This window comes from Polypterus senegalus, chromosome 1, assembly GCF_016835505.1.
Source record: "Polypterus senegalus isolate Bchr_013 chromosome 1, ASM1683550v1, whole genome shotgun sequence".
NCBI classification, from domain to species: domain Eukaryota; kingdom Metazoa; phylum Chordata; class Cladistia; order Polypteriformes; family Polypteridae; genus Polypterus; species Polypterus senegalus.
This window is the reverse complement of record NC_053154.1, coordinates 180,594,102-180,606,972: the sequence shown is the minus strand read 5'-3', so window position 1 is coordinate 180,606,972 and position 12,871 is coordinate 180,594,102. Positions and strand designations below refer to the sequence as shown.

Sequence of the window (12,871 nt, the reverse complement as noted above, 5' to 3'; positions counted from 1 at the left end):
TTTTCTAAAAGCTATCACTGTTAGGAAACACACAGCAAGCCTTACAAACCCAGGAAATATTATAATTTATTTATTGACTTGACATTTGACTTGACTTATCCTAAATTAATTTATCCGCCTCTTTGTTTCTCTGGAAATATTGCTCAATAAGCTGAACCAAGAAGTTGTTACAGAGGAATCATTTTAAGAAAAATAGTTTATCAAAATTACATAGACATGATCAAGCACTTCATAGTTCATTCATCAACAGGTTTTAGGGCAGTTGAACATCTTAAAAATTCAACATGGTGTTGTTATACCAAAATATTATTGTGACCATTAACACCACTCAAGGAGACAGCACAGAATGGCAGAGCATCACAAAGTAAATGACCTGCAGCATCACTACCTTTAACAGGAAGCAGTAAGACAAGGTACTTGCCCATCCAAACTATACTACTGAACAGGGACAAAGAGGGGAAATGCCTGTCATCCTCTTGCTCCAGTAGATTTCCCTGAAGTTCAGCTAATGAGAGATCTGAAGTTGAATAGGTCTATCATTTTTTTCAACTTGAAGATTTAATGGGTGGAATATTTGGTCCAGAAATGTCAGTAACAGAAGATTGGCTCCATGTCTAATAAGCCATTTCTTTTATTTTTGCCTCAGTATTGAAGCCTTAAGAATGGCATTAGAATTACAATATTTTCACAAAGTTTCATTGTAATGAGTTTAAATGGATATGCACACCAAAAAACAAATGAGAAGATGGACTGATACATGAAGGTGCAGGTTACTATACAGTAAAAACAGTGTGCTGAATACCTGTGCATGAGGGAATCTTATCAAGAATACATAAGTGCACAGTGGCTATAAGGCTAGGTGGGGCACTGCATCCCACCTCTCAGGAAACAGCCCTGTTGTGCATAAATTCATCATAATTTTGCCTCAATACTTTAAGGTTTATGGATGTGGTGAGCAAGTGTGGTGAGCAGTGCAAGTACATCTCGGGGCATTAACTTTATCTTTTCTTCTTCTTTCGGCTGCTCCCTTTAGGGGTCACCACAGTGGATCATCTTCTTCCATATCTTCTGTCCTCTCCATCTTGTTCTGTTACACCCATCACCTGCATGTCCTCTCTCACCACATCCATAAACCTTCAATTAGGCCGGCCTTCCTTATTTTTCTTGCCTGGCAGCTCTATCCTTTGCATCCTTCTCCCAATATACCCAGCATCTCCACTTTGCACATGTCCAAACCAACGCAATCTTGCCTCTCTGACTTTGTCTCCCAACCGTCCAACTTGAGCTGACCCTCTAATGTACTCATTTCTAATCCTATCCATCCTCGTCACACCCAGTGCTAGAAGACTCACTTGTGAGTCAGTATTCATGACATTAGCATTTAGCTGCGTGTGTGTAATATAGATTAATGTTTAATATCTTGATAACTATTTGTAATGTAATTTAAGATATTTAAAAGAAAGAAACAACTTTCCGCAAGGAGCTTTCTTGTAATGCTGAAACAACTGTTATGTTAAAATAGCTTGTTATTGGATTCTGAAAATGTACTTCGTCTGTTAATGCTTTGGTGTTTGCTTATGAATTACCTGAACATTTTGATAATTAGATTAAGTAGAAAGTGCAATAAGCTCAGTTATATTGTGAGTCCAAGGTATTGCTTGGTTATGTATGTTTTTGTGTTGACAGGAGATAAGAACTGGTTAAAATTAAATGTATAATACAGAGTTGCACATATGGTTTCAAAAACTGTTTCTAAGTCATACAAACATGTAGTGATGTTGAGTTCCATTTATGATGTCAGAAGCAGGAGCTAAAGCAGCTGACTTTGGAAACAATTTTAGTTTTCTGAACTTTTCTTATAAGCCCTGTTTCTAAGCTGATCACACACCTTGCTTCAGCCTCCTGCTTATAATGGCAAAAGCATATGAGCTCTGAAAGAGACAAGAAATTTAAAGATGTCTTGGAGACAGGATGACCACGTCATGCCTAGATTAACTTTATAAGATCAGAGAGTGTGTTTGGTACTATATTTTACTCTTAAACTCTTTATGAAAACATATTGATCTTGTTAAATAAAATAAAGATTTGTTTAATTTCTATTGTTTGTGCCCTTTAACAAATGTTTCTTAACACAATCTTTATCTGCATTGATTATCATCACTTTACACTGCACTGTACAAAAACATATTTGTCTCTGTTGCACTGGAAAAAACTTTCTATTGCCAGTGTCCCATGAAAATATTTTTTTCAGCCACAAGATGAAGTAGATAACTATAGAAAAGGTGGCAGCATTCTAAAAGCATAACACGTATGTAGGTAAAGTAATTGTAACATTTTTGTGGATCAGATTCTTGACTGCTCTGTAATTAATTTAGTTTGAAGATAACCTTGAAAGAAACAACGTATTTATGTTAGCCCTCCCAATTTTGCAATTTTGAATAAATTACAAATTGAATGTAATGATGGCAACACTGACCTCTGAAACCGAATTCAAAATTGCTCCCAAGTTTATCTTGTATATTTTCTCCAAGGACTCATCACTTACAAGCTGCACAATACCTTCATTTACACACCTAAGAGAACAGATAAAGAAACATGATACTCTTGGCTCTTTAAGGAAAGGGCACAGAGAAGGCGTAAAACTGACACAGTAAGAAACAGCTGTTAAGTGTCCATTAAAGTAGAATTATTTAATATTTTATTAAAGTAGAATGATTTAATTTTTTTTACCAATATTTCACAATTCTGTACATACTATTGCTGAGATTGGCAATGTGTATAATATTATTTTGAAATCTTGTCATTTTCTAACCAGCTTATTCCAGCTAACATAGGGCGTACCCTGGACAGGGTGTCAGTCCATCACAGAGTAAACATGCACCAACATAGCAAACACACACTATGGCCAATTTAGCATCACCAGTTCATCTAACCTGTATATCTTTGTACAGTGTAAGGAAACCAGATCAACTGGAGGAAATCCACACAGACAAGGAAAGAACATGCAAACTCCACAAAGGGAGGACCCAGGACTGTGGGGCAGCAGTGCTAACACTGCACCACTATGCCTTCCTATTCTTTTGAATTGTTTTTTTGAATTGTTCACTGTCTAAAATAAAATATCTGCATTCAGATACGGTAATCATTAGGAATACATTTATTTGTCATCCAATAGCTGTTAAGTACTGCTTACACAGCTGATTTGATTTTTTTATTATTTTAGAATTGTTGCTGCTTTATTTATACTAAAAAAAAATCTCCTGCACACAAATTACTTTTGCTAGCTGGATGAGGTACAACTTATGCTATACCAACCTGAGAGAATAAGATGCTAAGTTATACAATATCTCTCTGGGAGCTTTTTATTTATCTGATACATTCCTTCAGTCATACAAGAAATCTTATAATATATATCATATATAAACATTCACATAACTTGCATAAATAATATGACCTAATATTACTAGAACAGAGCAAAAGTTACTTTTAAAGCTAATTTTCTAGGCAGTAATATAGGCATGGTATATAGCATTTGAATAAACACAAATAAACATAGCAAAATGAAGACAAGTACAGTGGGGGAATAAGTACGGCTTCTCCATTAAGTATTAAATGTTCAATACTTTTAACATGTGCCATTCCATTTTATTAAACATTGCTTTATTTATGGCCTTTAATGTTGTGAATATTTGTGGATTTCTTAAGTTAATACCAATGTCTGGTGAGAATGTGATGTGAATAGCCTCATTGGAAATATATTTACTAAAATAAAAGTTGACATATTCAATATTTACAGTATTTCCCCCACTGCACTTTTTGTGCTTTCCAAAAAGTCTGCGGCATGGCTACAACAGCACAGAATTGTTTTTTAAGGCAACCAAGCTGTTCCACCAACAGCACATCACAACACATTAATGGATGTTCAGGACAGTAACCAAAAATACTGAGATGCCTCAAGATAAAGACTAGAATAATACACTTTGATAGACATAAAATCATAGTTTTGTGTAAGCATGACTATAGTTTGCAAGCAACAGCACATCAAAGCAGATTTTCAGGTGTGATATACAAGCTGTCAAAAATAATTATAAGTCAAAGGAAAACAGAAATAGTAGTGGAAGAACTGGAAAGCAGTTGCTATCTGACAATCAGTACACAGTGTTTCCCCTACTACTGACATTATTGGGCAGGCTGCCCACTGATCACATCATCTGCTTCTAGTAATCTATAGGCCCTGACTCTTCAAGGGGTAAGGTACTGCAGCATCTGATCATGAAGCAAAATTGATTAATGCATTCAATTGCTGAGAATTTTTGAAAGGGGCACACTATAACTAAGTTGTCAATGGTGTTTGTTTACTTTCACATGATGTTCACGTTCCTCTGGTGGATATTTTTTCACTGGCTAGTTACTATAGTTTGTAGAGTGCCAGGAACCTGCAACCTCATTAAAAGAAAGAGTGTAAGAGTTTCTGAAGGAATGAATCATTGTCATCGCAGCTAACTATTGATGCACGTGAATTGTTTTGAAAACTTAGATTGTCACAATACTTATCTATATATATAGACTATGCTACAGTATATATACAGTATATACCTTATATATAAAAAAAAGGCAATCATGTGCCTGCAACTTAGTTGTCTAGCATGGGGATATGTTTAAGAGGTTTAGGTGTAATTTAATCAAACATTAGAAACATGCCAGTCATCTGTTCTAAAAAACATTGACCTCTGTATGATTGGTGATGTGGGGGTTCTGAAATCTCAGAAATAGTAGCCTACCTGAAATTTCACCCAATACAGATTATACAGTCAAAAAAGATTAGCGTGATAAACAAAAAGATCCAGTGAGTGACAGTTCTGTTGGTAAAAAACTTTCCAAATGTGAAAGGTTGAAGAAGAATTCAGACTATAGAGGGGTATCTCTCAAAGCACCACATATTGGACATTGAAGAAAATTGGCAACAGCAGCAGAAGAACACACTAGGCCTCACTTTTAAAAACAGGATGATCAGGCTACAGTGGGCACATGATTAGAAAAACTGCATGACTGAACACTGCAAAAAATGTTACCTCATCTGACAAATCTTGATTACTGCTGAAATATGCTGATGGTAAATTCAGATTTTGGCATAAATAGCGTGACTCCACGGATCCATTCTGTTTCATATATTAGGTTTATTCTGATCCTGATATTGTGATGGTGTGAGGCATGTTTTAATGGGAACCATTAGGCCCGCTAGTACTAGTTGAGCGTCATCTGAATGCCAGATATTACTTAAGCATTGCTGTTAAACATTCTTGTATTCTTTAATGGCCACAGTCTATCCTTTTACAAATGGATACTTCTAGCAAGACATTGCAACAAATCACACATTATCTAAAGTTGGCTATGTGAACTTGAGAGAGACCACAGTTTACACCAATGGCCTGCACAGTTTCCCGATCTCAATCCAACAGATCACATTTGGGGTGATGAGGGTTATGGATGACTAAAAACTCTGCAGGAACTGTGTGATACCATTAAGCCAGTCAATGAACTAAAATCCCTAATCCGTTCCTAATAGAATTCAGACTATTCTGGACACAAAGCTAATACTATGTGCTGCTATAACGGCCTGCCTAAAAAAGAGGCTACTAAGAGTTTATGTGTGTATATATACAGTATACAAACACACTTATATGAATATCATGGAGTTAGTGGAGGGCTGAATCTGCAAAATGAAAAACATAAAATCTAGAGAATAGAAGTAAAATAGATCTTTTCATATATATTCTTAAATGTCATAAGTACTCCTGTGACTGCTGGCACTATCCTTGTATTACTACTTACAATATTTATCATTATTGTTGCTTCAGTTCTTACCCTTGTTTTATGAAGGTGGTGCCTGTAGTGGCATTGTTGTCTTGAGAAGTCCAGCACGACTGCACTATGAGATCCACTTTGGGAACTGGTGTGTTGGCAAAGACGTATAAGTAGAGAATTTCATTACTTGCCACCCTTAAGGGAGACTGGATTAGGCCAGTTCTGGAACGACTCAGGCTGGATTGCTTAAACTCAATATGAATGCTGAAGTTACCAAAAGCCTTATCAGAGACGTACGTGGACACAGTCATATTGTTTCCAACATGATCCATTGATTGATAATGGCATGTAATCGGTAAACGTAATGTTGGAAGACGTGTTATTACTCCATACAGTGTCCGCGTCATGAGAGTGTTGATGAAAACAAAGTATGCATCTTCCACCTGCCAAAAAGCAAGATCATGGGCAAGTGAGACTTCAAGTGATCTGTATTACAGTTAATTCATATCTTATTTCTTATTTTTTGTAAGACTACTTTCATAAAGCAATAGTCATTTAAGAAATGCGTTTATTGTGCTACCAGTAAAAAGGAAATTCAAAATATAAATCTCCACATTGATCATCAAGCAATGTCCATAACAGTCAAAACTTTACAGTATTTTTAATTTAATAAGAACATAAAAGTAGAAAGAAAATTTGGCAAGGAGTCCCAATTATAGATCAGTATTTACCTTTCATTCAGAAAACTACCACTCTAAGAGATACAGCTTGTTTGTACTTGCAGTTCTTCCTTTCACCTTTTAAAAATGATATTATTTAAGTTGTGGTAAAATACTGTAACTCCCACTCCAATGTTTATTTTTCACAGCAACTTCGTAAAACCTAGCAAAAATAGTTTTACTTTGAAGATTTATACATTTTACCCATTTCTTTGCATTTTTGGAAAAATGAAACACTATTTAAATATTAAACATAATATTGTATACCTCACTGTCTTCATAGATATGCGTCAATAAACACTATGACCAAAAGTATGTAGACTCCCCTTCCAAATTATTGATCTCTGGTGTATGAGCTGCACCCATTGTTACCAGGTGCATAAAATCAACACATAGCCATGCAGTTTCCATTGACAAACATCGGCAGCAAAATGAGTCCTACTGAAGAGCATAGTGACTTTTGATGTGGCGCTATCATAGAATGCCACCTTTGCCACAAGTCAGTATGTGAAATTTTCGCTCTGCTAGACCTGCCCCAGTCAACGTTAAGTGCTATTAATGTGAAGTGGCAACATTTAATGAAAAACAACAGCTTGGCCAAAAAGTGGTAGACCATGCATACTCCCAGAGTGGGGTTGCCAAGGGCTGAAGCGGATAGCGCATAAAAATCGCCTTTCCTATGTTGTATCACTTTCAGCAGAGTTACAAACCGCCTTTGGAGATAACATCAGCACAAGAACTCTTCATCAGGAGCTTTATGCAAAGGGCTTCCATGGTTGAACAGCAGCATCAATGCCTAAGATCACCATATACTGTACAATGCCAAGCATTGGATGGGATGGTGTAAACCAGAGACCCAAGAGCTGTGGATCTCTGATGTGATATGTTTGACTGATATATTGATGATGATTGGTTGACATAGGGGAAAAAAAGAAAAAAGTAAAATAACTGTAATTTTACATTCTTTTAAGGTATTGAAGAAAGCAAGAAAGAATACGCAACAATCTCATCTCACACCATTTTTAAACCTGAAGCTTGGCAGAGCTGAAATACATTGTCCCCTATGCTTAAGCCTTCGAAACATGAAAAAGGCTCTACCTGGATCTTTGTCCCACAACCTAACAGTGGTATATCCAGCAGGAAGTGAGTTGCATTGCCAGTGATGTTGCATGATGGGTCATTGAGTTGCAGGTCATGCTCGTAGATGTTTGGGAGTGTGGTCCGAGCCAATATGAACTTCATTTCTGTCTCCAGGCACTGTATTGCTAGGGCATAAACAATGTAATGTTTAATATGGATAAAATAATTAAGTTTCAAAAATAATTTTTTTTCAAATATTAAATTTATTTTCAAGGCACATTTTTTTAAATTTGTCTACTATGAAACATAATTAAAATCATACTAATGGATATACAAACACCCTGGAAAGTCACATTTTAAGAGAGATTCAGCATAAAAGAAATTTCCTTCTTTAACCAACTTTCATACGAGCAATGCTCAGTGACATTTCCTCATATCACAAACTAACAAAGTTCTACACATATGGCAGTAAAATCATTTCAGATTGATTTAACAATATTTCTCTTCCCTGTTGATTTTTATACCAGAGTAAATGTAGTATATTTTTAATACAGAAATATTTTTCTGCATTGTGAATCACTTGGAATAGGGTTTATAAGACCAGGAACTTTTCTTCCTATTCTGCAGATTCCAATTTTTAACTTTCTTAGGCCACTATAACAGCACCTCCAGGGGAATATTCTTTATTCTCAGGTTTATCACCTTCTGTCCAAATAACTGATAGAAACAGTGATAAAGTAATGTTAATGAGGGACATTATTATTCAGATAGGTGTGAAATAGCCACCCTCAGCAGGTCCTACACACTATCATAATCACAAATTGCACCAACCATATTCACATCAATAAATGTTCCTTCCTATTAATGATATCATTTCAGATTAATATTTAATTACTTCTGATTTGATCTTGACCTGGCACATGAATGTACAGAGAAAATGTACAACTATGAAATGCCTAAATAATAATGATTTTTAAATATTCTGAAAACTGAGACTTCTCTTCAGACAAAACTAATCCTAGTAACGAGTTAATCAGAATCAATGAACAGTATTTTTTCTTAAACTAAACAAGGAAAAAGCATGGAGAAGAGGGATCAGATAATAAAACTCAACTATCTATATACTGTATATATGCTATATAATAAAACACAAAGGTCTGTGTTTCCAGGTCCCTTAGAGCAAATTTTTGGCATAGGTAATGCAACAAAAGAGAAAGTATGAGCGTGAGAAGCATGAGGGGAGTACAGGGCCACACTGAGAATGTTGCCTTCAAAGAAAGTACAGGGTGACCTAAAATGAAGTACCACATTTCTCAAGATCATTGCATGAGGTACCGCCAGCCGAGTGGGCTGGGGTGGGGGTCCTTTAACAGGTGATCCCTTGCAATTTTCAGTTGGCAACATGCCTTGGTCTGGTGCGCACCACGCTTTTGCTGTTGACACGTACTTTAAAAACAATGAATCCATCATCATTACGCAACACGCCTTCTGAACGCACTTCAGAATTCCTCCTAATGGTGATGTCCTGAATCAGAAAACAATTCTTCAGTGGGTGGCTAAATTTGGACAGACTGGTACAACATTGAACACAAAATCTCCAGGCCATCCTCCGACTTCACAAACGACTGAAAACATCCAAGCTATCTCCTAGACATTCAGCGCAGAAATATGCTTCTGCCTCAAACATATTCAACACATCTCTGAGGAGGGTTTTGCATGAGGACCTTAATTCCCACTCATACAAAATGATGGTAATGCAGGAACTCACTGAGAGAGACTGGGAGAGCCGTAGAGAGTTGTGAGCGAACATTCTGCAAACTGTTCATCGAGATGTTATTGTCATGTGCAGCAATGAGGCACATTTCCATTTGAATGGTTTCATAAATAAGCAAAACTTTCACTATTGGGCTAAAACTAACCCTTGTGAACTTCATCAGAAACCCGTGCACAGTGAACATTTTACAGTTTGGTGCACCACTGCAGAATTTGGTATTGTAGGCCCTTACTTTTTTGAGGAGGGGGAAGCAACAGTCACAGTCACTTCTTATATTACATTGAAATGCTAGAGAACTTTTGCAGCCCCAAATGGAAGAAATGGATGTGGTGGATGCCTTGTTTCAACAGGATGAAGCAACAGCTCATACGGCCCAGAGATCCACGCAAGTTTTGTGGGAGATATTTCCAGGGAAGTTGATCTCCCTGCGCGGCGATGTCGGGTGGTCTTCATGTTCACCTGATCTTGCTCTGTGTGATTTCTTCTTGTGGGGCTGTCAAAGGTATACACACCAACCTCAAAACCTTGAAGCCTTCAAGAACGCTATTTGCCACGAAATTAGCATTCAGAAATCTTGTCTTGAAGAGTGCAATTGCTAATGATGACCACCACCTTGAAGGCCTCATTTTTAACACAGAGTCAAAAAAAATCTATTTTTTATACCCTTTCTTGTATCATAAGGAAATTTATATTATCTAATAGCATTTTTGTAGAATAAACGTTTGAAATTTGGTAGTACTTTTTGGCTGGACTGGGCAGGAGGTGAGAAAGGAGCCTTACAAACAAGTCTGAGAAGCCACCTTTACGGTAATGCACTCAAGAGAGGGATTGCCATTAAAGAGACGTTCACACATGTGCAAATACAGAGGAAAGGCACTGAAGGTACATGTAGGGTATGAGAAAGCAAATATGTTTTAATTATTCTATAACCTGTCTTCGACAAAAATGGAGGCTAGTTTATAGATAAAGCCAGAAGGGTTTGAATGAATGACTAACAACATGAAACAATGAAAGTTATTACTTTTAATCACTCAAAACACTGTCATCCAGTCATTCTCATCAAGTGTTACTTATTATGCACTATGAAATTCAATAACTGGGTTATGGCACTTCATTCTGTTCCATCGTAGCTTAGCTGTAATGCAAATTCTGCCTTTTTCATTTTCTCAGTTCACTTTTTCCTCATGCGCACACAACCTGCTACAGAAAACATGCAATGTTGAATTTAAATTGGCCTTGTGGACTTAGTAATACTATGCAGGTGGCCATTTTAATCAGTTCAATTCAGATTTATTGTTGCATGGACAATTTACAATAAAATCTTTATTTCAATTATTGAGCAACATGCTTGATGCTGTCATCTCCCAGTGATATGAATTTCACTACATAGGCTATTAAGAATACAGAATACAATATTCTAAAAGTAGCCCCAACCACAACCACTCCTCCCCAAAAAGCAAGTTCTGTTAGGTGAAACCTAGCATATAATTATCCAGAAAGCCATTTTGATGTTTTTCAGACAACTTGGAGTAATTAACCCACAGCCTGAAATGGTTTCCACCTGGCACAAACAAAACATTGCACAGCGTACACAAAGACACAAGTGAACAGCACAATGCTGGAAAGTGGCAGGCTCACAATATTTTTTACAAACACAATGGGCCAAACAATGCATGAAAATACAACATAAATAGTTTTCCTTGTTTGATGCTGACAAGCAACATATGTTATACTGTGACCGTAGCCAGAAGCACTGATGCAATGTGGAACTTTACTGTATAAGAAATATCATTATGGAAAAAAATCATATGATTTGAGAGCACATCTGCTGTGAAACTATTGTTGTTAGATATGATTTGGGAAGTGTGCCAGTATTACATATAAAAATATGACAGAGTAGAGGAAAGCAATATCATTTGCCACAAGAGTGGCCACCAATTTTAAATTACCCACAGTCACAACAGTTTGACAGCAGTTGCATACTCAGATCAGATAACACTAACAGGTTTGTTGCTATATCAAAGAAACAGTACACTTTTTTGTAGAGAATAATATGTTACAAACCAATGCAAAACATAACTATTGATGAAACTGGAGGGACATTAAGAGGATATTATGCAGCCTGAGGCTACAATGAGGGTACAGGCAACTGTTGATTGATGCTGCATCTGTAAAAATGTCAAAACCCCATCCAGGACAACTGCTATGAGCTGAAAAACAACTAGGAAGTTTATCTTTACATCTAGAAATAGAGTATCAAGAATGTGTATTAGACTTTATTGCTTAAAGTGTTCCTTTGTTGTCACAAGCATGGCAACTCTAATCATTTCTGTGACTGACCCCCTACACCTTGGCCACACATTCCTGAAAAAAAATTTGAACATTGTATGTTTGGATCAGTGAGTGACAAATATTTTTATTTTTTTTTTAAATTTGGCTAGCAGCATTAAATAGGGTCTCTCTGTTCTGTGACCATCACCTTACTCAAGTTTTTTGCCATTCTTTCAGTATAATTCTTTCTCTTTACCTTTTTCATTATTAAGAACCTGCTGTGGTGCTAATCTGCACTGTACCATAATTGAGGCTTCCCAATAATCTTATGGAATATCAGTTTAATTGACAAAACTCTGGCATCACCTGGGTTCTAGTATTTCATGAATTTTAGCGACTTAATGTAAACATAGAACACCCAGGATATGCTGGGTGGCATTATTCTTCAATTATTGTCATCATTTTTAATACCATAGCTTACTAGTGTTTGTCTGGTAAGATGCATTTTGGTTCTTGGTGATGCACAATTTTTAATAAATACAGACTGCTCAGGCTCCATGCATGGGAGCCAGTGCATGAGGTAGTGGTGCAGAGTGGCTCTGTGTGTTGTTGGGGAGATGGCGAGCCCCACATTCATGTGCAGATATGCACAGTTGCCAGTTCCCTTGTTACGGCTCCAGAGTCTGTCATTGAAGTGCCTCCACTCAATGGAAGTCTTAAAGAAGAGACTGGGCAGTGAATAGGGCACAGAAAGAATAATAAAGCATCGGAGAAGGAGGGAGTGATCAGAGGTTAAAGCCAAAATGAATGTGAAAGGAAAAGGAGAGAAGCAGAATCAGAACAGAGCCAATGTAAATGTGGAGAGAAGGCAGGCAATTGGGGAAGTGAGCCCTGGAAAACAGCATGTGGCCAATGCTCGTGGGGTCAGAGGGGTCTAGTGAGTGCACCAGGGAGCAGGGATTGTCTACCACTCCGAGTCATTCCGCCAGAGGCCAGAGAGACTGCAGTTTATGAAAGGAAGGAGTAAGGCTTGGAGCAGCACCCAAACCTGATTTAAAGGTTGACTGCACCTTTCAGTGGTTATCTGCTCTTGCTGTAAAGTAAAGTGGAGGAAACGTTAGTTTTAGAGAGAAGCACCAAGACTCACTTTTTTATGGATTAATAGATTCTGCCTGTAGGATTTTAGCCTCATTTTAAGAATTATTGATTGTTTTATTTATTC

The 12,871-nt window shown here is 37.0% G+C and overlaps 1 protein-coding gene across 1 annotated transcript in view; it reads right to left on the bottom strand.

The window, feature by feature from the left end:
- The window catches only part of LOC120535815, a 45,929-nt gene that overhangs the window by 9,354 nt on the left and 23,704 nt on the right, over window positions 1–12,871 (bottom strand). The window contains exons 10-12 of the mRNA XM_039763911.1: window positions 7,623–7,789; window positions 5,866–6,248; window positions 2,477–2,573 (exon numbers count right to left, since the gene is read on the bottom strand). Coding sequence (XP_039619845.1) covers window positions 2,477–2,573; window positions 5,866–6,248; window positions 7,623–7,789 — 647 coding nt within the window. The remainder of the gene's footprint in view (window positions 1–2,476; window positions 2,574–5,865; window positions 6,249–7,622; window positions 7,790–12,871) is intronic.